This window comes from Leucoraja erinacea, unplaced genomic scaffold (assembly GCF_028641065.1).
Source record: "Leucoraja erinacea ecotype New England unplaced genomic scaffold, Leri_hhj_1 Leri_51C, whole genome shotgun sequence".
Lineage (NCBI taxonomy): Eukaryota > Metazoa > Chordata > Chondrichthyes > Rajiformes > Rajidae > Leucoraja > Leucoraja erinaceus.
The window spans coordinates 567694-592770 of NW_026576421.1; the positions used below are offsets into that span (position 1 = coordinate 567694).

Genomic DNA, 25077 nt, shown 5'->3' on the forward strand with positions numbered 1-25077 from the left:
CCCGGGGTCGTCCCAGTGTCGCGGGGGGGTGTGTGGGTTTCCCAGGGGAGGGGAGGGGAGGGGAGGGGGGGTCACAGGTGGGATGGGAGAGGGGGAGGAGGCAGGGGGGGAAGGGGGGGGGGAGCAGGAGGTGTGGGGGAGGGAGGGGAGAGAGGGGAAAGAGGGGGGGAACATGAGCACACCCACCTGCCTGCCCCCCAATGCACGGCCCCTGTAGCTGAGAGCTGGGCTGGGTCGGGCAGGGCAAGGGGGGGGGTGGGGAGGAGGGGGGGGGAAGAAGGACGGAACAGGCTCTCCTGCCTGCCCACTGCACAGCCCCTGTAGCTGAGAGCTGGGCTGGGCATGGCGTTGGTTTGCCACAGAACCCCTAGCCCTGGGGGAGGGAGGGAAGGGGGGGGAGGGGAGGGAGAGGGGGAGGGGGAGAAAAGAGTAGGGGGATGCACACTCCTAGGATGCGTCCTCTCCGGCCATCAGGTCCTCCAATCCCACGGCTCCCAGAGCTGGAATTTTGGCCACTTCGAAAGACAGCCTAGAGGGGGAGATGGAATAGAATAGAATAGTTTCTTTATTGTCATTGTAACATGGGTCATGTACAACGAAATTTAAAATGTCAGCCAGTCAGTGCAGCATTCAAACATGGAGGGAGAGAGGGTGAATGGCCTCATTCTGTTCCTATCACTTATGATCTTATGAACTAAAACCCCAGGCAAAGGTGTCAGCATGGGCTAGATGGGCTGAAGGGCCTGTTTCTTCGATGCACTCATTGCTGGCAGGGCGTTTCCACTTTGGCTAAGGGGCCACTCCTCCCATCTAGTCCCTGCTGGCTCTGTGAACCAACTCCCCCCACAGTCTCTCCCCTGCCTCTCATAAGTCATTGAGGCCAGTTCATTGGCTATATTTAAGAGGGAGTTAGATGTGGCCCCTTGTGGCTAAGGGGATCAGGGGGTATGGAGAGAAGGCAGGTACGGGATACTGAGTTGGATGATCAGCCATGATCATATTGAATGGCGGTGCAGGCTCGAAGGGCCGAATGGCCTACTCCTGCACCTAATTTCTATGTTTCTATGTTTCTATAGGAGCAGAATAAGGCCATTCGGCCCATCTACTCCGCCATTCAATCATGGCTGATCTGTCTCTCCCTCCTAACACCATTCTCCCGCCTTCCCGTACTAATCAAGAATCTATTGATCACTACCTTAAATATATCCACTGACTTGTGGCCTCCACGGCCGTCTGTGGCAGAGAATCCCACAGATTCACCACCCTCTGGCTAAAGAAATTCCTCCTCATCTCCTTCCTAAAGGAACGCCCTTTAATTCTGAGGCTGTGACCTCTGGTCCTAGACTCTCCCACTAGTGGAAACATCCTCTCCACATCCACTCTATCCAGGCCTCTGGGGGGGGGGGGAAGGGGGGGGGGGGGGGGGGGGGGGACTTACCGGCGGGAGTATTTGGAGTAGATGACCCGCAGCTGTTTGTGCGGTTGTTCCCGCAGCATCGTGTTCAACCTCGCCAGCAGCCCGCACATCTTGCTCCTCACTCCCCCAGCCCACTGCAGCCGGGGTCCTGGCTGTGGGAGGGGGAGAGAGGGAGGGAGGGGGAGAGGGATGGGCGAGAAAGGGAAAGGGGGGGGGAAGAGAGGAGGGAGGGAGAGATGGGGGGGGGGGAGGGGGATAGAGAGGAAGGGTAGAGAGGGGGAGGAGAGGGGAGGAGGAGAGACAGATGGGCGAGGAGCGGGAAAGGGGGGAAGAGAGAGGGGGAGACAGAGGGAGGGAGGGGGAGGGGAGGGGAGAGGGGGGGGGGGGGGGGGGGGAGGGGAGGGGGGGGGGGGGAGGGGGGGGAGGGGGGGGGGGGGGGAGGGAGGAGGGGGGGGGGAGGGGGGGAGGGGGGGGGGAGGGAGGGGGGGTGGGGGGGGGGAGGGGAGAGGGGGGGGGAGGGAGAGGGGGAGGGAGAGGGGGGGGAGGGGGGGGGGGGGGGGGGGAGGGGAGAGGGAGAGGGGGGGGGGAGAGAGGGGGGAGGGAGAGGGGGAGGGGAGGGGAGGGGAGGGGAGGGGAGAGGGAGGGGGGGGGGGGGAGAGGGGGGGGGGGGGGGGGAGGGGGGGAGGGGGGGGGGGCGAGAGGGAGGGGTGTGAGGGGGGAGAGGGTGGGGGAGGGAGGGGGAGGGGGGGGGAGAGAGGGAGGAGGGAGGGCGAGGGGGAGGGGGAGAGGGGGGAGGGGAGGAGAGGGGGAGGAGAGGGGAGGGGAGAAGAGAGAGAGTTTGGTGAGGGGGGGGGGGGAGAGAGAGATGTACATCAGTTTATTTAGACTTCATAGATAGACACAAAGTGCTTGACCGATCCGAAACGTCACCTATCCGTGTTCTCCAGAGATGCTGCCCGACCCGCTGAATTACTCCGGCACTGTGTGTGTGTGTGTGTGTGTGTGTGTGTGTGTGTGTGTGTGTGTGTGTGTGTGTGTGTGTGTGTGTGTGTGTGTGTGTGTGTGTGTGTGTGTGTCTGTCTGTATAATCTTCTGTACAGAAGTACGAACTACCTCGACAATAAACCAAACTGTACACGTGACAATAAACTAAACTGAAACTGATCTTTGGTGTACACCAGCGCCTGCTGTTCCTCTCTTGGTTGCATGCGACAGGCAAACACTTTCGACTCCCACAGTCTAGCTGGGAATGGCAGGATTTAGACCCAGCGTTGCAGTTCACAGGACAGCCTGCGGGTGTCACCCTCGCCACACGCACCCCCAGCAGGGAAACCGGCCCTTCGGCCCATCGAGACCTTGCCGACTTCCGAACAATGGAATTCTTCTTTGCTGCAGATTAACGTCCCCAAATAAATAGAATAATCATTTCTACAATAAATTATAACAGAAATACCCAGGTAATACAGGGGGCCACCAGAAAACAAGAGTGCTGGAGTAACTCAGCGGGTCAGGCAGCATCTCTGACATGGACAGGTGACGTTTCGGGTTGAGACCCATCTTCCGCCTCCGGGCCCGTTTCTCTGGCAAGGAGCGTTTGCCCTGCAGTTACCGTGCGGTTTCTGTGCAGTTATCATGCAGTTACCCTGTGGTGCAGTACCTGTGGGTCAGCAGTGCCCATGTGTTACCGTGCGGTTGCCGTGTGGTTACCGTGCAGTTGCCGTGCGGTTGCCATGCGGTTGCCGTGTGGTTACCGTGCGGTTGCCCTGCGGTTCCCCTGTGGTGCATACCTGTGGGTCAGCAGTGCCCATGTGTTACCGTGTGGTTGCCGTGCGGTTGCCGTGCGGTTTCTGTGCAGTTGCCGTGCGGTTGCCCTGTGGTGCAGTACCTGTGGGTCAGCAGTGCCCATGTGTTACCGTGCGGTTGCCGTGCGGTTACCGTGCGGTTGCCGTGCGGTTACCCTGTGCTGCAGTACCTGTGGGTCAGCAGTGCCCATGTGTTACCGTGCGGTTGCCGTGTGGTTGCCGTGCGGTTGCCGTGCGGTTGCCGTGCGGTTGCCCTGTGGTGCCGTACCTGTGGGTCAGCAGTGCCCATGTGTTACCGTGCCGTGCCGGCGGTTACCGTGCGGTTGCCGTGTGGTTACCGTGCGGTTACCCTGTGCTGCAGTACCTGTGGGTCAGCAGTGCCCATGTGTTACCGTGTGGTTGCCGTGCGGTTACCGTGCGGTTGCCGTGTGGTTACCGTGCGGTTGCCGTGTGGTTACCCTGTGGTGCAGTACCTGTGGGTCAGCAGTGCCCATGTGTTACTGTGCGGTTGCCGTGCGGTTGCCGTGCGGTTGCCGTGTGCTGCAGTACCTGTGGGTCAGTAGTGCCCATACACACGGCCAGGCAGAGGCAGGCGTTGGCCAGGCTGGATGGACGTTCCACCACGTAGCTGTAGTCCTGCAGGGTGAGCTCACAGATGTAACGGCCCAGGGCCAGCGTCCTCACACCCACCTCGCTGCACTGCACTTGGAAAACACCAGGTCCCCATTAGTTCCTGGCCGCAGCGGGTAGAGCTGCTGCCTCACCCCGCCACAGACCCGGGTGCTGCCTGTGCAGAGTTTGCACGTTCTCCCCGTTAATAGTGAAAGGCTTGGACAGAGTGGATGTGGAGAGGATGTTTCCACTAGTGGGAGAGTCTAGGACCAGAGGTCACAGCCTCAGAATTAAAGGGCGCTCTCTAAGTAAGGAGATGAGGAGGGATTTCTTCAGCCAGAGGGTGGTGGATCTGTGGGATTCGTTGCCACAGACGGCTGCGGGGGCCACAAGTCAGTGGATATTTTTAAGGCAGAGATACAGATTGTTGACTAGTGCGGGTGTTGGGGGTTAGGGTGAGAAGGCAGGAGAATGGGGTGAGGAGTGGGGGGGGCAGGGGAGGGGAGGGGGGGAGCAGGGAGGGAGAGGGGGGGGAGCAGGGAGGGAGAGCGGGGGGGAGCAGGGAGGGAGAGGGGGGGAAGAGGGGGAAGGAGGGAGGAGCGGGGAGCAGGGAGGGAGAGGGGGGGGGAGCAGGGAGGAGAGAGAGGGGGGGGAGCAGGGAGGGAGAGGGGGGGAGCAGGGAGGGAGAGGCGGGGAGCAGGGAGGGAGAGGGGGGGAGCAGGGGGGAGGGAGAGGGGGGGGAGCAGGGAGGGAGGGGAGAGAGGGAGGGAGAGGAGGGGAGCAGGGAGGGAGAGAGAGGGGGGGCAGGGAGGGAGGGAGAAGCGGGGAGCAGGGAGGGAGGGAGAAGCGGGGAGCAGGGAGGGAATAGCGAGCTTACCTTGGCGAAGTGCCGGAGGAAGTGGTAAGCAGTGGGGGCGTTGATGTCAAAGTCCAGCACACGGAGCAGCTTCCTCTCCATGCCCAGCATCTCCTCGCGCCGGTAGCTGCCGTCACAGATGTAGAGGAAGTCGTCCACATACAGCGGGCAGAACTCCTGGGGGAGGACACAAGTCACGATCGCAATCGAGCCGTTTACAGCGTGCACACACACGATAAGGAGATAACGTCCAGTGCAAGGATAATCCGAGGGTCACCAATGAGGTAGATGGAGGAGGACGGCCAAAATATTTTGTGCCTTCCACCACAGTGATGAATGCTGTGGTGGATGTTTATGTTACACGTTGTGTCCTGTTTATGCATTTTATTATTTTGTTAACCCATCTTTATGCTTTGTATGGAACTGATATTTAAATTATGTAAAGCACTTTGGGGTCAATGAAAATCGACTATAAATGTGCTATATAAATAAACATTATTATTATTATTATTATTATTATTAGTTGGTCAGCACTGCTCTCTGGTTGTAGGATGAGAGAGGGGGGGGGGGTGAAAAAAAGAGTTGGGGAGGGAGGGGGCGCTCACCTCAAACTTAACAGCCACTAGGACGGTTGTGGGAGATTGGGGATGATGGGGGGGATGGGGAGGAGAGTGGGGAGAGGAGGGGTGAAGGGGGGAGATTGGGGATGAGGGGTGTGTTTGGGGCGCGAGGGGTGTAGTGGGGACGCGTGGATTAAGGAGGGGGGGGGAGTGGAGGGGGGGGGTGAAGGAGGAGGAGGAGGAGGGGGTGGGTCTTACTCCTTAAGAATAAGGGGTGAGCCATTTAGAACGGAGACGAGGAAACACTTCTTCACACAGAGAGTTGCGAGTCTGTGGAATTCTCTGCCTCACAGAGGGCGGTGGAGGCCGGTTCTCTGGATGTTTTCAAGAGAGAGATGGATAGGGCTCTTAAAGATCCCCAGCGGAGTCAGGGGATATGGGGAGAAGGCAGGAACGGGGTTACTGATTGGGGATGATCAGCCATGATCGCATTGAATGGCGGTGCTGGCTGGAAGGGCCGAATGGCACCCGTTGTCTCACCTCGAACTTTGCGGCAACGAGGAGGGATGTTGCGCCGAGCAGCTGCAGGGCGAGGCGGGGGCAGGGCTGCCGGCACAGGAAGCGATCCACCATCTTCACCGCCAGATAGAGGGTCTCCAGACGCAGCTCGTAGCTTTCCTGGGGAGGCAGGGGGAGCGGGGAGAGAAGAGGGGAGACAGGTGGCTGTCAGGGGAGACCCCATCCTCCACCCACCCCCCTCCCGATCGCCCTCCCCCCAGCCCGTACCCCTTACTACCCCCGACTCCCACCCACCTCCCCTCCAGCCCCCACCCCCACCCCTCCCCTCCAGCCCCACCCCCACACCCACTCCCCACCCACCCACCTGCACCTCCACCATCCAGTCGATGAGGACGGCCCTCATGTGGACGTTGAGCTCAGGCTGCTGATGCATGTAGTTCACCACCGCAAAGTGCTTCTGTGGGGAGGACACACACACACACACACACGCACACGCGCAGACATACACACGCGCGGACCCACACACACAGGTTCGCACACATGCATGTGCAGACGCAAACATGCACACACATATGCGCAGACACATGCATGCACAGGCGCAAACATACACACACGCAAACAAACACACACACACACACAAAAACATGCATAAGCAGATGCACACACACACACACACACACACACACACACACACACACACACACACACACACACCACACACACACACACACACACACACACACACACAAAGTTGAAAGTTGATCTTTGTTTCAGAAAGAAGTAGAGTCTGTTGGAAGGGCGGGAGTGTCACACTGTGGGGGGGGGGGGGGGGGGGGAGGGTGCGCCCACGCTGTGGGGGGGGGTCACACTGTGGGGGGGGGGGGGGACAGGAGGGGGATTGTCACACTGTGGGTGGGGGGAGTGGGTGTTGTGCAGAGTTCCCCGTGTCCCCACACTGAGCACTGACCTCCCGCTGGGTCATGTAGTTATAGATGTCCTCAGCGTAGATGGCCGGTAGGTCTGGCTCCTCCAGGCTGCAAACCACCGACAAGTGGAACACACGAGGCTGCAGGGTTTAGTTTAGTTTAGTTTAGAGATACAGGGCTGGAACAGGCCCTTCGGCCCATCGAGACCGTGCTGACCAGCGATACCCCGCACACTAACACCAATACTACACACACACACTCAGGATAATTTAACAAGCCACCGAACCTACAAACCTTTAAGAAAGAACTGCAGATGCTGGAAAATCGAAGGAGGACAAAAATGCTGGAGAAACTCAGCGGGTGAGGCAGCATCTATGGAGCGAAGGAAATAGGGCAACGTTTCGGGCCGAAACCCTGAAGGAAATAGGCAACGTTTCGGGCCGAAATCCTGAAGGAAATAGGCAACGTTTTGGGCCGAAACCCTTCCGGGTTTCGGCCCGAAACGTTGCCTATTTCCTTCGTTCCATAGATGCTGCTGCACCCGCTGAGTTTCCCCAGCACTTTTGTGTACCTTCGATTTTCCAGCATCTGCACAGTTCCTTCTTAAAGAACCTACAAACCTGTACGTCTTTGGAGTGTGGGAGGAAACCGAAGATCTCGGGGAAAAACCCACACAGGTCACTGGGAGAACGTGCAAACTCCGTACAGGCAGCATCCGCAGTCGGGATTGAACCGGGGTCTCTTGCGCCGTGAGGCAGTCACTCCACCATTACTTCTGCTCCCCAAGGGCCACACGAGTCAAATAGCACCCCCTTCCGGGTTTCGGCCCGAAACGTTGCCTATTTCCTTCACTCCATAGATGCTGCCTCGCCCGCTGAGTTTCCCCAGCATTTTTGTCTACGTTTAACGTCGAGACCCTTCTTCGGATGAACAGTGTGTGGGAGGCAACCGAAGCACTTGGAGAAAAACCCATCGCTCATGGGGAGACCGTACAGACAGCACCCGTGGTCAGGATCGAACCCGGAGTTCACATTTCATCATGGGAGCAGATTTAGGCACATTCGGCAAAACCGAGTCTTCTCCGCCATTCAATCGTGGCTCCCTCCCAACACCATCGTCCTCCCCATCACCCCCCCCAAGCTGATCATCTCACGCCCCTGGCCGTCAGCTCTTACCCCAGATTGCTGCTGCCGGGACAATCCACTGCTCGCTGGCGACTGAGCCTCCACCATCACCGAGCTCAGGCTGTTGTCCTCCACAAACCAGCTGGAAAGGGGTGGGGTGGGGGGCAAAGGGAAGAGTTAGCGACGGGCCCCCTCCCCTATTGCACCCCTCCCCCCCCATCACCCTGTACAACTCAGCCATTCGGCACTTCGAGCCAGCACCGCCATTCAATGTGATCATGGCTGAGCTGTATTCACTGGAGTTTAGAAGGATGAGGGGGGATCTTATAGAAACATATAAAATTATAAAAGGACTGGACAAGCCAGATGCAGGAAAAATGTTCCCAATGTTGGGCGAGTCCAGAACCAGGGGCCACACACACAGTCTTAGAATAAAGGGGTGGCCATTTAAGACTGAGGTGAGAAAAAACTTTTTCACCCAGAGAGTTGTGTGAATTTGTGAAATTCCCTGCCACAGAGGGCAGTGGAGGCCAAGTCACTGGATGGGTTTAAGAGAGAGTTAGATAGAGCTCTAGGGGCTAGTGGAGTCAAGGGATATGGGGAGAAGGCAGGCACGGGGTTATTGATAGGGGACGATCAGCCATGATCACAATGAATGGCGGTGCTGGCTCGAAGGGCCGAATGGCCTCCTCCTGCACCCGTTTTCTATGTTTCTATGATCATCCACAATCGGTACCCCGTTCCTGCCTTCTCCCCATATCCCCCGACTCCGCTGCTTTTAAGAGCCCTATCTAGCTCTCTCTTGAAAGCATCCAGAGAACCGGCCTCTGAGGCAGAGAATTCCACAGGCTCACAACTCTCTGTGAGAGAAAGTAAGTCTACACCAACCAGCGATCCCCATTCGCGAACACTATCGGTGCGGTTGGGTGGGTGGGTGGGGGGGGCTCGGCTTACTTGAGCAAGTCCTCGCTGGCGTTCTCGGCCGCGCCTGCCTCTCGCTTGGACCGCATCGGTTGCTTCCGCGGAGCTTTCATGGTGTTCTGGTTCTCCTCCTTTAAACACATGGAAGCTTGGTTCACACACACCTGTTGGGTAACAGCACCATCCATGACACGCAGCCAATGACTCCCTCCCTCCTGACCCCGGACCCCCACCCAAACGCCCCCGCCTTCAATCCCCCACCCACTCAGTATCTCCCTCCCTCCATAACGTCCTCAGAGTTTGAAGAAGGGTCTCGACCCGAAACGTCACCCATTCCTTCTCTCCAGCAATGCTGCCTGTCCCGCTGAGTTACTCCAGCATCTTCGGGCATGAGGTCACAAGTGATGGGAGCAGAATTAGGCCATTCGGCCCATCCAGTCTACTCCGCCATGCCATCACGGCTGATCTATCTCTCCCTCCTAACCCCATTCTCCTGCCTTCCCCCCCATAACCCCTGACACCCGCACTATTGAAGAATCTATCTATCTCTGCCTTAAATATATCCATTGACTTGTGGCCTCCACAGCCGTCTGTGGCCAAGAATTCCACAGATCCAGCGCCCTCCGACTACAGATATCCCTCCTCATCTCCTTCCAATAGGAACGACCTTTCATTCTGTGGCTGTGACCTCTAGTCCTAGACTCTCCCACTAATGGAAACATCCTCTCTACATCCACTCTATCCAATCCAGCTCTCACCAACTTCTGCAGATGCGCCGTTGAAATGGGGATGGATCACGGCTTGGTTTGGGAACAGCTACACCCAAGACCGCAAGGACATGCAGCAAATTGATTATGGACACAGCCCAGACCATCACGCAAACCAACCTCCCTTCCATTGACACAGAGACAGAGAGGCAGAGAGAGGGACAGAGAGAGGGACAGAGAGAGGGACAGAGAGAGGGACAGAGAGGCAGAGAGAGACAGAGAGAGACAGAGAGAGAGGGACAGAGAGGGACAGAGAGAGAGGGACAGAGAGAGAGACAGAGAGAGAGAGAGACAGAGAGAGAGAGAGAGAGACAGAGAGAGACAGAGGAGGTGGGTTGGAATGAGGGCGCCAGTCTGGACAGGGAGGAGGAGGAGGAAATCTTGGCCCTGTGAGTGTGACGGAGAGGCTTACATTGGTGATATCTCCACAAGTGGTCCTCTTCAGAGCTGGAGGCTGGAGTTGAGCGACGGGCCTCTTCGACACGCCGTTGGTCTCTGTTGAGCCAGTCTGCTGAAAGAAGAAGGTGGTGGCGTTCATTTTATGGAACCACAAGCTTTGAGATGCTGGAGGCAACAGTGACCCTTCCCCCCATCTCCACCCAGTGATGGTTACCTGCTTAGTGTCAGTCACCGCCACCCTGGATGGGTTCCGTAGGATGGCCGGCCGAGTCTTCATCCCACGCCCCGGCTGGCCTGTAGCCGGTTCAAACCCTGCGTCTGCCATGGGGGAGCAGCTAAAAGACAACCAGGCTGCAGAGAGGGGGAGGGGGGGGAGAAGAAAGAACAGGATAGTCTTAGCAAAACTTCGTACCATGTAACTACAGCACAGGAGTTTGAGGGAGAGATAGGGAGGACCATCAGAACCATTTTCACAGGGTAGGGATCCATTGAGAGTAGGGAAGATTCAAACAAGAGGACATGATTTGAGAATTCACGCCTTATGTTAATTGTACAAGGCATTGGTGAGGCCAATTCTGGAGTATGGTGTACAATTCTGGTCGCCAAATTATAGGGAGGATGTCAACAAAATAGAGAGAGTACAGAGGAGATTTACTAGAATGTTGCCCGGGTTTCAGCAACTAAGTTACAGAGAAAGGTTGAACAAGATAGGTCTTTATTCTTTGGAGCGCAGAAGGTTAAGGGGGGACTTGATAGAGGTCTTTAAAATGATGAGAGGGATAGACAGAGTTGACGTAGATAAGCTTTTCCCATTGAGAGTACGGGAAGATTCAAACAAGAGGACATGACTTGAGAATGAAGGGACAGAAGTTTAGGGGTAACATGAGGGGGAACTTCTTTACTCAGAGAGTGGTAGCTGTTTGGAATGAGCTTCCAGTGGAGGTGGTGGAGGCAGGTTTGATTTTATCATTTAAAAATAAATTGGATAGGTATATGGATGGGAAAGGAATGGAGGGTTATGGTCTGGGTGCAGGTAGATGGGACTAGGGGAGAGTAAGTGTTCGGCACGGACTAGAAGGGCTGTTTCCGTGCTGTAATTGTTATATGGAAAGGTCAAACGTCAGAGGGCATCGGTATAAGGTGAGAGGGAGAGTTTAAAGGAGATGCGTGGGACAAGTATTTTACACAGAGAGGTGGTGGGAGCTAGTGTTAGTCCTTAACCCCTTCAATACCCTTCAAGGAGTTAAGGACCAACACCGGCATCCACCACCCCTGTTACATTACTGCACTTCAAAGAGTTTGTCTCTTCCTGTGAAGGCAGTCAAAATGTTTCCTTAATTTCTCTTCCACTACCTCAGTCACCAATTTAATTTCAGTCTGTCTGGAACCTAGAATTACTTTCCATTCCTCCTCTCCAGAGACTTAGAATAAAGGGGTGGCCATTTAAGACTGAGGTGAGAAAAAACGTTTTCACCCAGAGAGTTGTGCGAATTTGTGGAATTCCCTGCCACAGAGGGCAGTGGAGGCCAAGTCACTGGATGGATTTAAGAGAGAGTTAGATAGAGCTCTAGGGGCTGGTGGAGTCAAGGGATATGGGGAGAAGGCAGGCACGGGTTATTGATAGGGGACGATCAGCCATGATCACAATGAATGGCGGTGCTGGCTCGAAGGGCCGAATGGCCTCCTCCTGCACCTATTTTCTTATGTTTCTATGCTGCCTGTCCCGCTGAGTTACTCCAGCATTTTGTGTCCACCTTCCATTTAAACCAGCATCTGCAGTTCTTTCCTACACATACTATAATCACTTTTGTTCCCTGTTTACTTTGAACATATTTATACAGTTTTACTGGCCTGCTTTAAAAATAAAAATGAAATAACCTGCCAACAGAAAATAATATAACTCAGAAATACTTTTTTTCCCCCCAATTAAAATGCTGCAACTTTTCACTCACATTGGAGGGATGTACAGAGAGCTAATCGAACAGTGGTATCTGTAGCTCAATTCGGGTTACTTCTCAACACGATGTAACACTATATCTCGTGTTACTTATCTCGGCAAATAGCTCCTGCGATAGTTTGTGGGCGCTTTAAAAATTCGCTTGCCGGTTCTGGTTGAAACAGTTAGCGCACGAGCGGTTGTTAAAAACTTTTCAACCCCAACTTTTAAATCACAACATACCCACCTGCTAACTTAATAGAGCCCCCCTCTCCACCCTGGACTCTGCTTTGTCACGTTGCCCTTCCGGGGGTTGGGGAGGGGTGTGGGGAGTCCCAATGACTAGACATTTAACGTCGAGAAAATTGCCAAGGCTTGAATGTAAAACCTCCCTAGTAATGAATGGGGTGGAGGTGAGAAATGAAACCAGCTAGGTAATTGCTCAATGGGGCAAGACCTTGAGCAGAATCTGACCTCCCCCAAAAACCTCCCTCGGGGAACTTTTCATTCTTCAATCCTGGTGTCTTATTTTTGTTGTGGGTTTTTTTTCCCCCCTTCTTGTTTTACTTGCTCACATTTGCTGGCTGCCACACTATTGATCACTGGTGCGATGGTTAAACCGCCGCAGACACTTTGGAACCCAGGAAACCACGCCAATTCTCCCGCCCCAAGCTGCTCGAACCGGCCAATGGTGACCGCCTGGTCAACACTGTTGCTAGCCCAGCCTTGCCAAGCACTTCCGCGTTCACGTCAACACACACACACACGCTGGAATCACTCAGCCGGCAAGCGTCTCAGGGGAGATGGAAGAACGGGAGACCCCCCCTTTCGGGTCGAGACCCTGCTTCAGACTAAGTCAAACCAGAGATATGTAACCATATAACAATTACAGCACAGAAACAGGACTTCTAGTCCGTGCCGAACACTTATTCTCCCCCTAGTCCCATCTACCTACTCGCTAGAACTTAGAAGATTGAGGGGGGATCTTATAGAAACGTACAAATTCTTAAGGGGTTGGACAGGCTAGATGCAGGAAGATTATTCCCGATGTTGGGGAAGTCCAGGACAAGGGGTCACAGTTTAAGGATAAGGGGGAAATCCTTTAGGACGGAGATGAGAAAAACATTTTTCACACAGAGAGTGGTGAATCTGTGGAATTCTCTGCCACAGAGGCCAGTTCATTGGCTGTATTTAAGAGGGAGTTAGATGTGGCCCTTGTGGCTAAGGGGATCAGGGGGTATGGAGAGAAGGCAGGTGCGGGATACCGAGTTGGATGATCAGCCATGATCATATTGGATGGCGGTGCAGGCTCGAAGGGCTGAATGGCCTCCTCCTGCACCTATTTTCTATGTTGTTGCCTGCACTCAGACCATAACCCTCCATTCCTTTCCCGTCCATACACCTATCCAATTTATTTTTAAATGATCAAATCGAACCTGCCTCCACCACCTTCACTGGAAGCTCATTCCACACAGCTACCACTCTCTGAGTAAAGAAGTTCCCCCTCATGTTACCCCTAAACTTCTGTCCCTTAATTCTCAAATCCTCTTGTTTGAATCTTCCCCTACTCTCAATGGAAAAAGCTTATCCACATCAACTCCGTCTATCCCTCTCATCATTTTAAAGACCTCTATCAAGTCCCCCCTTCTGCGCTCCAAAGAATAAAGACCTATCTTGTTCAACCTGTCTCTGTAACTTAGGTGCTGAAACCCAGGCAACATTCTAGTAAATCTCCTCTGTACTCTCTATATTTTGTTGACATCTTTCCTATAATTTGGCGACCAGAATTGTACACCATATTCCAGAATTGGCCTCACCAATGCCTATGTTCAAGGTAATGCAGACACAAAAATGCTGGAGTAACTCAGCGGGACGGGCAGCAGCATCTCTGGGGAGAAGGAATGGGTGGCGTTTCTGGTCGAGACCCTTCTTCAGACCACCCGTCACCTACCAGACTTGACCCCACACCTCCAACGCTGCTTCATCCTACCAATATTTCCTCTTCCCTCCGAGTCCGGGTGCAAGATCTGTCACTTAACATTGACTTACCTCTTTTGCCTTCACAGCTGCTGCTTGACCAACTGGGTGGTTTGTTCTTGTTTTATTGTTACAGATTCCAGCATCTGCAGTCTCTTTTGTCGTCCATTTTAAAAGGCGCTCTTTAACAATTGTGTTTAGTGATGTACACAAGTTTGGAGTAGACTTGATGGGCCGAATGGCCTAATTCTACTCTTATTCCTTATGGTGTGATCTCAAGAATAAAACAATAAAACTGATAGCTGCATTGCAAATGATATAAATGATGCCAAGTCTGAAGAAAGATATCGACCCAAAACTTTGTCTATTTCCTTCGCTCCATAGATGCTGCCTCACCTGCTGAGTTTCTCCAGCATTTTTGTCTACCTTAAATTATGCCAAGCATGTGCAGATGTCTTATAGAAACATAGAAAATAGGTGCAGGAGTAGGCCATTCGGCCCTTCGAGCCTGCACCGCCATTCAATATGATCATGGCTGATCATCCAACTCAGTATCCCATCCCTGCCTTCTCTCTATACCCCCCGATCCCTTTAGCCACAAGGGCCACATCTAACTCCCTCTTAAATATAGCCAATGAACTGTGGCCTCAACTACCTTCTGTGGCAGAGAATTCCACAGATTCACCACTCTGTGTGAAAAATGATTTTACCATTGACAAAGTGGGGGAAATGAGAAATAAATGTAGCTGGATGTTTTTTGTTCATTGTTTATTTTCCACCAGTTGCCACAATAAGTCATAGGAGCAGAACTAAGCCATTTGGCCCATTGAGTCTACTCCACCAGAGGGAGAACGTGCAAACTCCACACAGTCAGCACTGGCAGATAGGATTGAACATGGGTCTCTGGTTCTGTAAGGCAGCAACTCTAGCGCTGCGACACTACGCCACCCAATTGTCCCATTTTATTTAAAATAGCCAGTTTAAAAATTTAAAATTTTAAAATAGCCAATTTAAAATTTAAAATTTTACTGATTTCAGGTTTATGTTAAATCTCTGCGTGCAGGACAAGATCTATACTGCACATTCCCTGGGCATGTACATGGAGACAGGCGAGCTTAGAAACAAAGCAGGCTTGAGGAATTGCAGGAATTGCAGGTCACAGCCGGGAGACTGCGGTGTTCTTCCAGCAAGGCCACGTGACTACTGTTGCTCGGTTTGAATACAGCATCACTCCACGCATCAGACCGCTGCATCTGCACTCACGGAAAGGAAGCCAGGATGGAACGTATTTTTACCTCCTCTCTCTCTTTCTGTCTCTCCTTGGGAAACAGCTCCAGGTGATTATTTTGCAACCAGCATCAATTCAAACAGTGTGTGGCAGTGTAATGCAGTGCTATTCATTAAAAGGACACATGGCACTGAAGTAACTCAGCGGGTCAGGCAGCATCTCTGGAGAGCATGGATAGGTGACGGTTCGAGTCAAGACCCTTCTTCACACTGACTGAACATGGATGAGCACCTATCCACGTTCTGCAGAGATGCTACCGCACCTGCCGAGTTATATCCAGCATTTTGTGTGCTTTTGTGCACAAACCAGCTCTTTTCATTAAACATGGGCGTGCTGTTTGAAGTGTCTGCGCACACACACACACACACACACACAGAGTTCTGGCAAGGAGACCCGCTGGTCAGTGAGCCGTTACCCTGCATCAAGCTCCAAACCTAGTGCCCACGTCTACGATTAGGAACACAGAACACGACAAGCCAGACAAAGTGTGAGTATTTTATTCCACCAGCAGTGCAGAAATAACACAAAAAACACAAAATGGATTTCAAAGCCAGTTTATTGAACATATTTACACAAAATATGGCATGAATTGAAAAATGGCAGCATTCAATATCTTTACAGGGGGGCCAAAGTAGGAAGAGGTGTAAATGAAAGACCAACATAATATTACAAAATCCCTGAAAAAAGGGAAACATTTTGAGCAAATAAACGATACTTAAAAGGGAGACGAGACAATGAAAAGCAATACGGCAAGAGGAGTGGATGGGATGGGGATTGTGAAAGGGGGATTGTGTGTGTGTGTGTGTGTGCGTGCGTGTGTACACCATCAATGGAGCTATGGGTCAAATGGCTCATTTGTGCTGTTCATCCAATGTAGCTAATGGTACAATCGTGTGCAACCTCCTGTTTAACACATCCTCGCTTCTGGAAACAAGCCACAAAGCCTCGACTGACATCAAACTGCAAACCAGCCACCACACATGGGCCACATTCGAGCCTCATATTTCATATGTTCATAAGTTAGAGGAGCAGTAGTACACCATTCTGCCCATCAAGTCTACACCGCCATTCTATCTTCCCTCTCAACCCCATTCTCCTGCCTTCTTACCATAACCCCGACACCCTTACTAATGAACCTGTCAATATACACCTTAAAAATACCCAATGACCTGGCCTACACAGCAATCAATTCCTCAGATTCACCACCCTCTGGCTAAAGAAATAGCTGCCCACATCATCTCTAAAGGTACGCCTTTTTATTCCGAGCCCATTGGAGCAAAACAAAAGTGCTGGAGGTACTCAGCGGGTCAAGCAGCATCTGTACGTTTCGGATTGAGACCCCCTGGAGTCTGAAGAAGGGTCTCGACCCAAAATGTGGAATAACACTTCCACCAGCATTTGAAATCTAAACAATATTTTACTTGTAGAGGTGGTAAGAATGAAATGCATTACATTATGAACAGTTTAGCAGCAGGGTACATCTGATGGTGTGGCTTCCATAGCTGGAGACTCCAGACAAGGGAGGACAACTTCAGAATAATAGGTCAGTCATCTAGCAAGAGATGAGCAAACATTTCTACTCTGGGCTGTGAGCTTGGTGTTCTCCACCACATAAGGCTGCAGTTATCAAGTACATGTGTAGTTTAGTTTATTGTGGAGATACAGCATGGAAGTGGCCCCACCGATCACCCATTCACACTTTCTTATCCACTCCCTACATATTAGTCACAAAATGCTAGAGTAACTCATCCTACCTGAACTATTCTAAAATTTGCCCGATCTCCATCCCCTTTATTCTGTTTTCACACCTTACACTTCCCTATCTATGCATCTCCTTCTCCCCTGACATCAGACTGAAGAAGGGGGTGGAAGATTGCAACCTTCGCGTGGTCCGCCCTGTTTCGACTAATGCAATCAACTCGATGTGCACAAACGGAAGATTTTCACACAGAGAGTGGTGAATCTCTGGAACTCTCTGCCACAGAGGGTAGTTGAGGCCAGTTCATCGGCTATATTTAAGAGGGAGTTAGATGTGGCTAAAGGGATCAGGGGGTATGCAGAGAAGGCAGGGATGGGATACTGAGTTGGATGATCAGCCATGATCATATTGAATGGCGGTGCAGGCTCGAAGGGCCGACTCCTGCACCTATTTTCTATGTATCTATGTATCAAATAGAACTAGTTGTCCAACAACTTTAGGCTGTGCACACGCCACACAAAAGAAGACTGAAGGCATTCGACCCAGAAACATCACCCATTCCTTCTCTTCAGAGATGCTGCCTGTAGCTGCTGAATTCCTCCAGCATTTTGTGTCCAAACGTGGGAGGAGACAGAAGATCTCGGAGAAATCCCACGTGGTCACAGGAAAAAGGTAAAACTCTGTACAGACAGCACCGGTAGTTGGGTTTAAACCATCATTTGAAGTTCCTTCCTACATACTAGACATCAGGGGCATTCTTTAAAAATGTTATCTACAAAGCTGCACAATTTAGGAGGATGCCCACGTGATCGCAGGGAGAAAGTGCAAACTCCACACAGACAGTACCCTTAGAATAAAGGGGAGGTCATTTAAGACAGAGGTGAGAAAAAAACTTTTTCACCCAGAGGGTTGTGAATTAATGGAATTCCCTGCCACAGAGGGCAATGGAGGCCAAGTCACTGGATGGATTTAGGAGAGAGTTAGATAGAGCTCTAGGGGCTAGTGGAGTCAAGGGATATGAGGAAAAGGCAGGCACGGGTTATTGATAGGGGACGATCAGCCATAATCACAATGAATGGCGGTGCTGGCTCGAAGGGCCGAATAGCCTCCTCCGGCACCTATTTTCTATGTTTATCCAAGGTCAGGATCGAACCCAGCTCTCAGGCACTGTGAAGCAACGGTTCTACAGCAATAGATTTTTTTCAATTGGGGAATGAAGTAAATTGGGCAGGAAAATGGAACTAAGAGTGAAGGCCAGCCAGCATCTTACTGAGATAAGCTTACTCTACAAGATGCACGCACACAAGCTATTTCACTGCCCCGTTGTGTTTGTGACAATAAAATAATTTGATTCTGACTGGCAGAGCAGGCAGAAGAGGCCAGAGGGCCTACTCCCGAGTATGTTTTATTATTCATTATCCTTTGCTTTCTATTGCAGCCGTGTGTAGCGCCACAAATTCCAAATCAAAATTGACATCATTTGTAATTGCACCAAAATTCCCAAATATACCAGCTCAGAAGGTAAAGCTGTTTGACCATTTGAAGCTATCCCAATTTCAATTAACTGAATTGATCCCAAATCCCCCTCTTAGAAGACAGCAATAATCTAGTAAATCAGAAAATCAAGACAATAGACAATATGTGCAGGAGTAGGCCATTCAGCCCTTCGAGCCAGCACCGCAATTCAATGTAATCATGGCTGATCATCCCCAATCAGTACCCCGTTCCTGCCTTCTCCCCATATCCCCTGACTCCGCTATCTTTAAGAGCCCTATCTAGCTCTCTTGAAAGCATCCAGACAACCGGCCTCTGAGGCAGAGAATTCCACAGACTCACCACTCTCTGTGAGAAAAAGTGTTTCCTCGTCTCCGTTATATATGGCTTACCCCTTATTCTTCAACTGTGTGGCCCCTGGTTCTGGAATCCCCCAACATCGGGAACATGTTTCTTGCCTCTAGCGTGTCCAAATCCTTAACAATCGTATATGTTTCAATGAGACCCCCTCTCATCCTTCTAAACTCCAGAGTGTACAAGCCCAGCTGCTCCATTCTCTCAGCATATGACAGTCCCGCCATCCCGGGAATTAATCTGGTGATTCAACGCTGCACTCCCTCAATAGCAAGAATGTTCTTCCTCAAATTAAGGGACCAAAACTGCACACAAAACTGCCGCAGGTGTGGTAGCATCTATGGAGCCAGGAAAAACAGTTAACCATTCACACCGCAGAACAAATTTCTGCACAACTGTAGCTGGACTGGGTTTTATTTCTGATTACTCGGCCCATCGAGTCCTTGCCGATCAGCAATCCCCATGCATTAGTTCTATTCTACATACTAGCGACCATTTACAAAGGCCAATTGAGCTTCAAACCTGTGGGTCTTTGGACAGTGGGAGGAAACCCACGCAGCCACAGGGAGAACGTACAAACTCCTACAGACAGCACCCGTAGTCAGGATCGAACCTGGGTCTCTGGTGCAGTGAGGCAGTAACTCTACCACTGCGCCACCCTCTAGCTTAGTCTAGTTTTTCCAATTTTGTGCTAATCTCTTGACCTCAGCTAAAATTATCGCAAACTAGAAGCTTTGACGTTATCTTGTGCTCAGTTTCACATTTCTATATTCTTATTATGAAGCCCCAGAATAGCCTGCATTTGATTTTTGGAGATACAAGGCACTGCAGATGCTAGCTTACAAAAAAAGAGCTGAAAATACTCAGCAGGGCGGCAGCATCTCCGGAGGACATGGATGGGAATGCTTCCGGTCGGAAACTCTTCTTCAGACTGAAGATGGGTCCTGCCTCCAAAACATCACCTCTCCATGTCCTCCAGAGATGCTGCTGAGCCTCTGTGTTACTCCAGCACTTGTGTGTGTGTCGCTGGTTTTGATTTTGTTATCAAGTCAAGTCACTTTTATTTCTATAGCACATTTAAAAAACAACTCTCGTTGGCCAAAGTGCTTTACATTGGTGGAGGTACTAACGTTATACAACAGTGGTTTATAGATTAAATACATACAACACTACATACATATAGCCCTCGCTCAGAGGACGTCAAGAAAGGCTTGGGAGTAGAGATGAGTTTTAAGTCTCGACTTATAGGAGTCGATGGAGGGGGCAGTTCTGATGGGAAGGGGGATGCTGTTCCACAGTCTAGGAGCTGCAACCGCAAAGGCGCAGTCGCCCCTGAGCTTAAGCCTAGACCGCGGGATGTTCAGTAACACCAAGTCGGCCGATCTGAGGGACCTGGAGGTGGTGTGGTGGGTAAGCAGACTTTTAGATTAGATTAGATTCCTTTATTGTCATTCAGACCTTTCGGTCTAAACCAGCATCTCTGGAGAGAAGGAATGGGCGACGTTTCGGGTCGAGACCCTTCTTCAGCTCCGGTTTCCTCCCATCTTCTCCAGTTTTTCCCCCATCTTCCTCCCATTGTAGGCTAACTGCCCTGGTATAATTGTAAACTGTCCCTAGCGTGTAGGAAACTCTTAGCGTGCAGGGATTGCTGGTCTGCAGGGACTCGGTGGGCAAAAAGGCCTGTATGTTTCTGTGCTATATCTCTAAACTAAACTATCAGAGGAGGTAGTTGAGGCAGGTACTATTTAATGAACGAGCTGCCAGAGGAGTCATGTCACGTTCTTTATTACGGGTTCAATCAGTGTGGAATTTGCACTCCCTGCCTATGCAAGTTTCCATGCTGGTTTCACCCCACATCCCAAAGATGTGCTGGGTGACCAATAAATCACACAACAAAAACTCTTCACTGTACCTCTGAACACGTGACAATAAACTAAAAGTGAAACTGAAAGGGAAATGAATTGAACCTGAAAAGGTTCCCCTTGCGAGGCAGAATCCAAGGTGATGGGTGATGAGAATGCGGGGATAACAAGTGAGGATTGTAAAATTAGTGTCAAACGGGTGGTTAATGGCTACTGTGGACTCAAGTGAGTGGAAGGGCCCCGTTTCCAAGCTGTGACATTTTGCCACACAAGGCCTCACCTTGGTGCTACACAGAAGTAAAATTTAAGTCAACATACCATTCACCTCGCAAGCTGCCCAATCCACCTACACACTGCTTTCAGTGACTAATGCACAAGACATCCAGGTCCTTTTTTAACATCAACATTTCCCGATCTCTCAATATATATCCAACATTTATCGCACAGTTCCTCGTTTATTTTGCCTGCATCCCCTCAAAACCTTTTGTACCCTTTTGCAGAGATCCTTCCCCATGCCCCCTACTCGAGGGCTCAGGTCTGCTGAAGCAGACCTGTTAGCCTCGCAATGCCGCAGCAATAAGAACATTGGTGAAGCAGCCTTTTTCAATGACACCCCCAATCTATGGAATACCCTACCCAGGGCTATGAGAGACGCCCACTCAGTTGTCATTTTTAAACGGCAGCTAAGAACATCTTTATAATCAAGCTTTTAACTGATTTTGCTCCGTGTTTTTGTTTTTTGTCCATTTTACATTCTCAATTTTATATTTCAAATATTTATACAAATCTGTGCTTTTAACTGCTATTTATGCTATTACCTGCCTATGTCCTTACTGTTTTAATTTGTATTTTTGTTTAGACCTGTGTTTTTGTAGAAAGCACTTTGGGTTGCATTCAATTCTATGAAAAGTGCTATACAAATAAAGTTATTGTTATGAGAAATATTATTAAAATCAAAGGTAAACACAAAATGTTGGAGTAATTCAGCGGGACAGGCAGCATCTCTGGAGAGGAGTTGGATGATGTTTCGGGTCGAGACCCATCGTCAGACTTCTGGGAATAATAGGTGACACTCGGCCAAACTACGGAGCTATAATCAGGGCCCAAGCACTGATCCTTCCAGTACCTCACTGTCCACAACCTATCTGAGAAGCAAGCAGTTACAACAACTGCTTTCTGTTGGTTAACCAACTCTGTATAATGGTATATGGACACACTGATCTGTTCTGTAGTCATGCCTACTATGTTCTGTTGTGCTGAAGCAAAGCACAAATGTCATTGTCCCATCAGGGACACATGACAATAGACTCTCTTGAATGTTGAAACCAGTTCCTTGATTTCAAACTGACCCCCACCTCTCGTGTGGGACCTTAAATGTTGCAAACTCTAAATATCCCTCAATAGCAACTTCCTTTCTACTAGGAACACACTTTAACTCCGAGAGCGGCTGATATTTGCAGCGTGCTATCAGGGTTGGTGGCATTACCAGATATCTTTAATGTATTGAACTACCAGTTAAATATACATACAAATAGTAACTCAGTGGGCCAGACAGCATCTCTGGAGAACAGAAACAGGTGACGTTTCGGGTCGAGGCCCTTCTTCAGAATCCTTTGATTTAAACCAGCGTTTGTGGTTCCTTCCACGTGTTCAAGTAACTGAATAATCCTACCACAACCAGAGAGCAGTCCTGAACTACTATCTACCTCATTGGTGGCCGTCGGACTATCATTGATCGGACTTTACCTTGCACTAAACGTCAGACCCTTGTCATGTATCTATACACTGTAAATGGCTCGATTGTAATCATGTATTGTCTTTCCGCTGCCTGGTTAGCATGCAACAAAAGCTTTTCACTGTACCTTGGTACACGTGACAATAAACTAAAATGAAACTGATTTTCCTTTCATAAATCAGTGCTATTGCTTGTAAATATCTGAATTTCATATCAATTATTACGGATCCAGCATTTTCTACCCATACTATGTCAGCCTACTATCCATGACTAGCCACTGGTGGATGGATCTCAATCTACATCGACAAGTGTTGTGTTTACAATGTAGACACAAGAAACTGATGATGGGTACGTACCTTCTCCAGACAGAGTGATTTATAAGTTTGTTGATGACACAAAACTACATGGGGAGCGATATGGACAAGGTAAATGAGAGGGCAGTTGAAATATATGGTGGAAAAATGCAAAGTTATCCATTTTTAGAAAACTTTGCAACCACATCACTGACATGAAATGTAACCCGAAACGTCAACTATCCTTTTTCTCCAGAGATGCTGCCTGATCCGCTGAGTTACTCCAGCAGTTTGTGTCTATCTTTGGTATAAACCAGCATCTGCAGATCTTTGTTTTTACAAACTGCTTAATAAAATTCTTGTCTACTTAACTGGAGTAAACCACTTACTTCAAACATACAGTTTAAACTATTGATCTTTGAAGAGTAGAAGATTGAGGGGGGATCTTATAGAAACTTACAAAATTCTTAAGGGGTTGGACAGGCTAGATGCGGGAAGATTGTTCCCGATGTTGGGGAAGTCTAGAACAAGGGGTCACAGTTTAAGGATAAGGGGGAAATCTTTTAGGACCGAGATGAGGAAAACATTTTTTCACACAGAGAGTGGTGAATCTGTGGAATTCTCTGCCACAGAAGGTAGTTGAGGCCACAGTTCATTGGCTATATTTAAGAGGGAGTTAGATGTGGCCCTTGTGGCTAAAGGGATCAGGGGGTATGGAGAGAAGGCAGGGATGGGATACTGAGTTGGATGATCAGCCATGATCATATCGAATGGCGGTGCAGGCTCGAAGGGCCAAATGGCCTACTCCTGCACCTATTTTCTATGTTTTCTATAAGACTTCTGCACATGCTTGGCATAATTTAAGGTAGACAAAAATGCTGGAGAAACTAAGCAGGTGAGGCAGCATCTATGGAGCGAAGGAAATAGACAAAGTTTTGCGTCGATATCTTTCTTCAGACTTGGCATCATTTATATCATTTGCAATGCAGCTATCAGTTTTATTGTTTTATTCTTGAGATCACACCATAAGGAATAAGAGTAGAATTAGGCAATTCGGCCCATCAAGTCTACTCCAAACTTGTGTACATCACTAAACACTAGATGTGGCCTTTTTGTGGCTAAAGGGATCAGGGGGTATGGAGAGAAGGCAGGTACAGGATACCGAGTTGGATGATCAGCCATGATCATATTGAATGGCGAATGGTGCAGGCTCGAAGGGCCGAATGGCCTCTACTCCTGCACCTATTGTCATCTTCAAATCCAGTGTTAAAACACATTTGTACTCCCTGGCTTTTGACCATGCCTGAGGCTTTGCTTCTGTTTGTTTGCTTGGTGTTTTTGATGTTTTGATATGTCTTTTCCTACTATTTCTTTTGATTGTTATTTTTGGTGTGTATTAACTTTTTTGTCAATGATTAGTGATGTACAGCACTTTGTTGCAGTTACGTTTGTTTTTAAAGTGCTCTATAAATAAAATAATAATTATTATTATTATGTTTCTATTAGTACACAGGGTTATTAATTTCGAAAAAATGTACACTCTATCCATAATATAATTGCATAAACAATAGTAGAGCCATTCCCATTTTAAAACTGTTTGGTGAATTAAGTTTTATTTTGTAATTTTGGGATCAAAAATAAAAGTTTAGCTTCAGATAAACGTGTCAAATTAAGGAATGTTAAAACAAGGCCATTTTGTTCCACTCTAGAAAGCCTTTTAAAGCTTAAATGTAAAGTTAAATTTTAATATGAACATTGGAACAAGTTAGAAAAAGCAGTTTTTAAGAGAAATAAATAAAATGCTACGACACAGGGACGTTTTACCTGGAGGCATTTAGTAATATTTGATGATTAATGAGGGGGAGAGGGGACATTACAATTAAACGACTGTTTAAAAACCTGTAAACATCCGTATTATTAGGTTTGGCGTAGAAAAATGTTTTAATTTAAAGTATAAACGGAGAATAAGGCTTCTCTCTTCATTGTTGGCCAACCTGCCACCATTTTCTCTATAATGCCGAGGCCTTGGCCGACAAATCCCTCACCAAACGCGTATAAAACCTGAAACTAATTGGATCTACAGCAACCCAACGACCCCTTCCCGCAAAAAAACATTTCCCCTCTCGCTTCCCCGCACTTCCAAGTGTAGAAACTCACCCGCAGGCTCTCAGCGAACTTTCCTGAGAGCCCCATGCCGACCGGGAGCGGCTGAGAGGCGGGCGCCTCGCTAGGAAACACCGAGGCTCGGCTGAGGCGAGAAGATTTCGACGCAGACGGTGGACGAGTGGCGCGGATTATCGGGAAGGTCGAGTGCGTTGTGATTCGATCCGATCGCGAGGTAAAACGACACTTTAGGGTGGGAATAGACGATTAAAAGGCCGTTGGGAAGCGGTGTTTCCGGTGAGTGAGGGCTAGGCCGCAAGCACCACAACGCCTTCGAACAGCTCGAGCCGAGCGTCGTCGCTTTCTCCCCTCTCTGGGACCGCCAAAAAAAACCCCTCTGCCTCGGGCATTTCCGTGGCAACGGCGGGGGGGG

General features: G+C 50.0%; 1 protein-coding gene across 3 annotated transcripts; it reads right to left on the minus strand.

The window, feature by feature from the left end:
• Window positions 1-418: 418 nt before the first annotated feature.
• On the minus strand, window positions 419-25073 carry LOC129694007 (G2/mitotic-specific cyclin-B3-like). 3 transcript variants are annotated; one of them, XM_055630730.1, is made up of 12 exons: window positions 24699-25073; window positions 10118-10254; window positions 9917-10012; window positions 8771-8901; window positions 7868-7958; window positions 6734-6832; window positions 6131-6223; window positions 5788-5925; window positions 4709-4864; window positions 3769-3918; window positions 1439-1569; window positions 419-529 (listed from the first exon to the last, which is right to left on the minus strand). In XM_055630730.1, exons 2-12 carry the CDS (start codon window positions 10226-10228, stop codon window positions 448-450), a joined length of 1278 nt encoding a protein of 425 aa, XP_055486705.1. In that variant the 5' UTR covers window positions 10229-10254; window positions 24699-25073; the 3' UTR covers window positions 419-447. The 3 variants fall into 3 exon arrangements, with proteins under 3 accessions (XP_055486705.1, XP_055486706.1, XP_055486704.1); XM_055630731.1 differs by having other exon boundaries at window positions 8771-8868; window positions 9917-10015; XM_055630729.1 differs by having other exon boundaries at window positions 9917-10015.
• Between the last annotated feature and the right edge of the window lie 4 nt (window positions 25074-25077).

Bases quoted from the DNA above. Each gene is read 5' to 3' on its own strand.
- LOC129694007 (XM_055630729.1), bottom strand. From the start codon at position 10,228: ATGGCAGACGCAGGGTTTGAACCGGCTACAGGCCAGCCGGGGCGTGGG. The intron at 6,833-7,867 runs GTAAGAGCTGAC...TAAACCCTGCAG, and splicing joins CCCGGCAGCAGCAATCTGGG to CCTCGTGTGTTCCACTTGTC. The intron at 530-1,438 runs GTAAGTCCCCCC...CTCCCCCTCTAG, and splicing joins TACTCCAAATACTCCCGCCG to GCTGTCTTTCGAAGTGGCCA.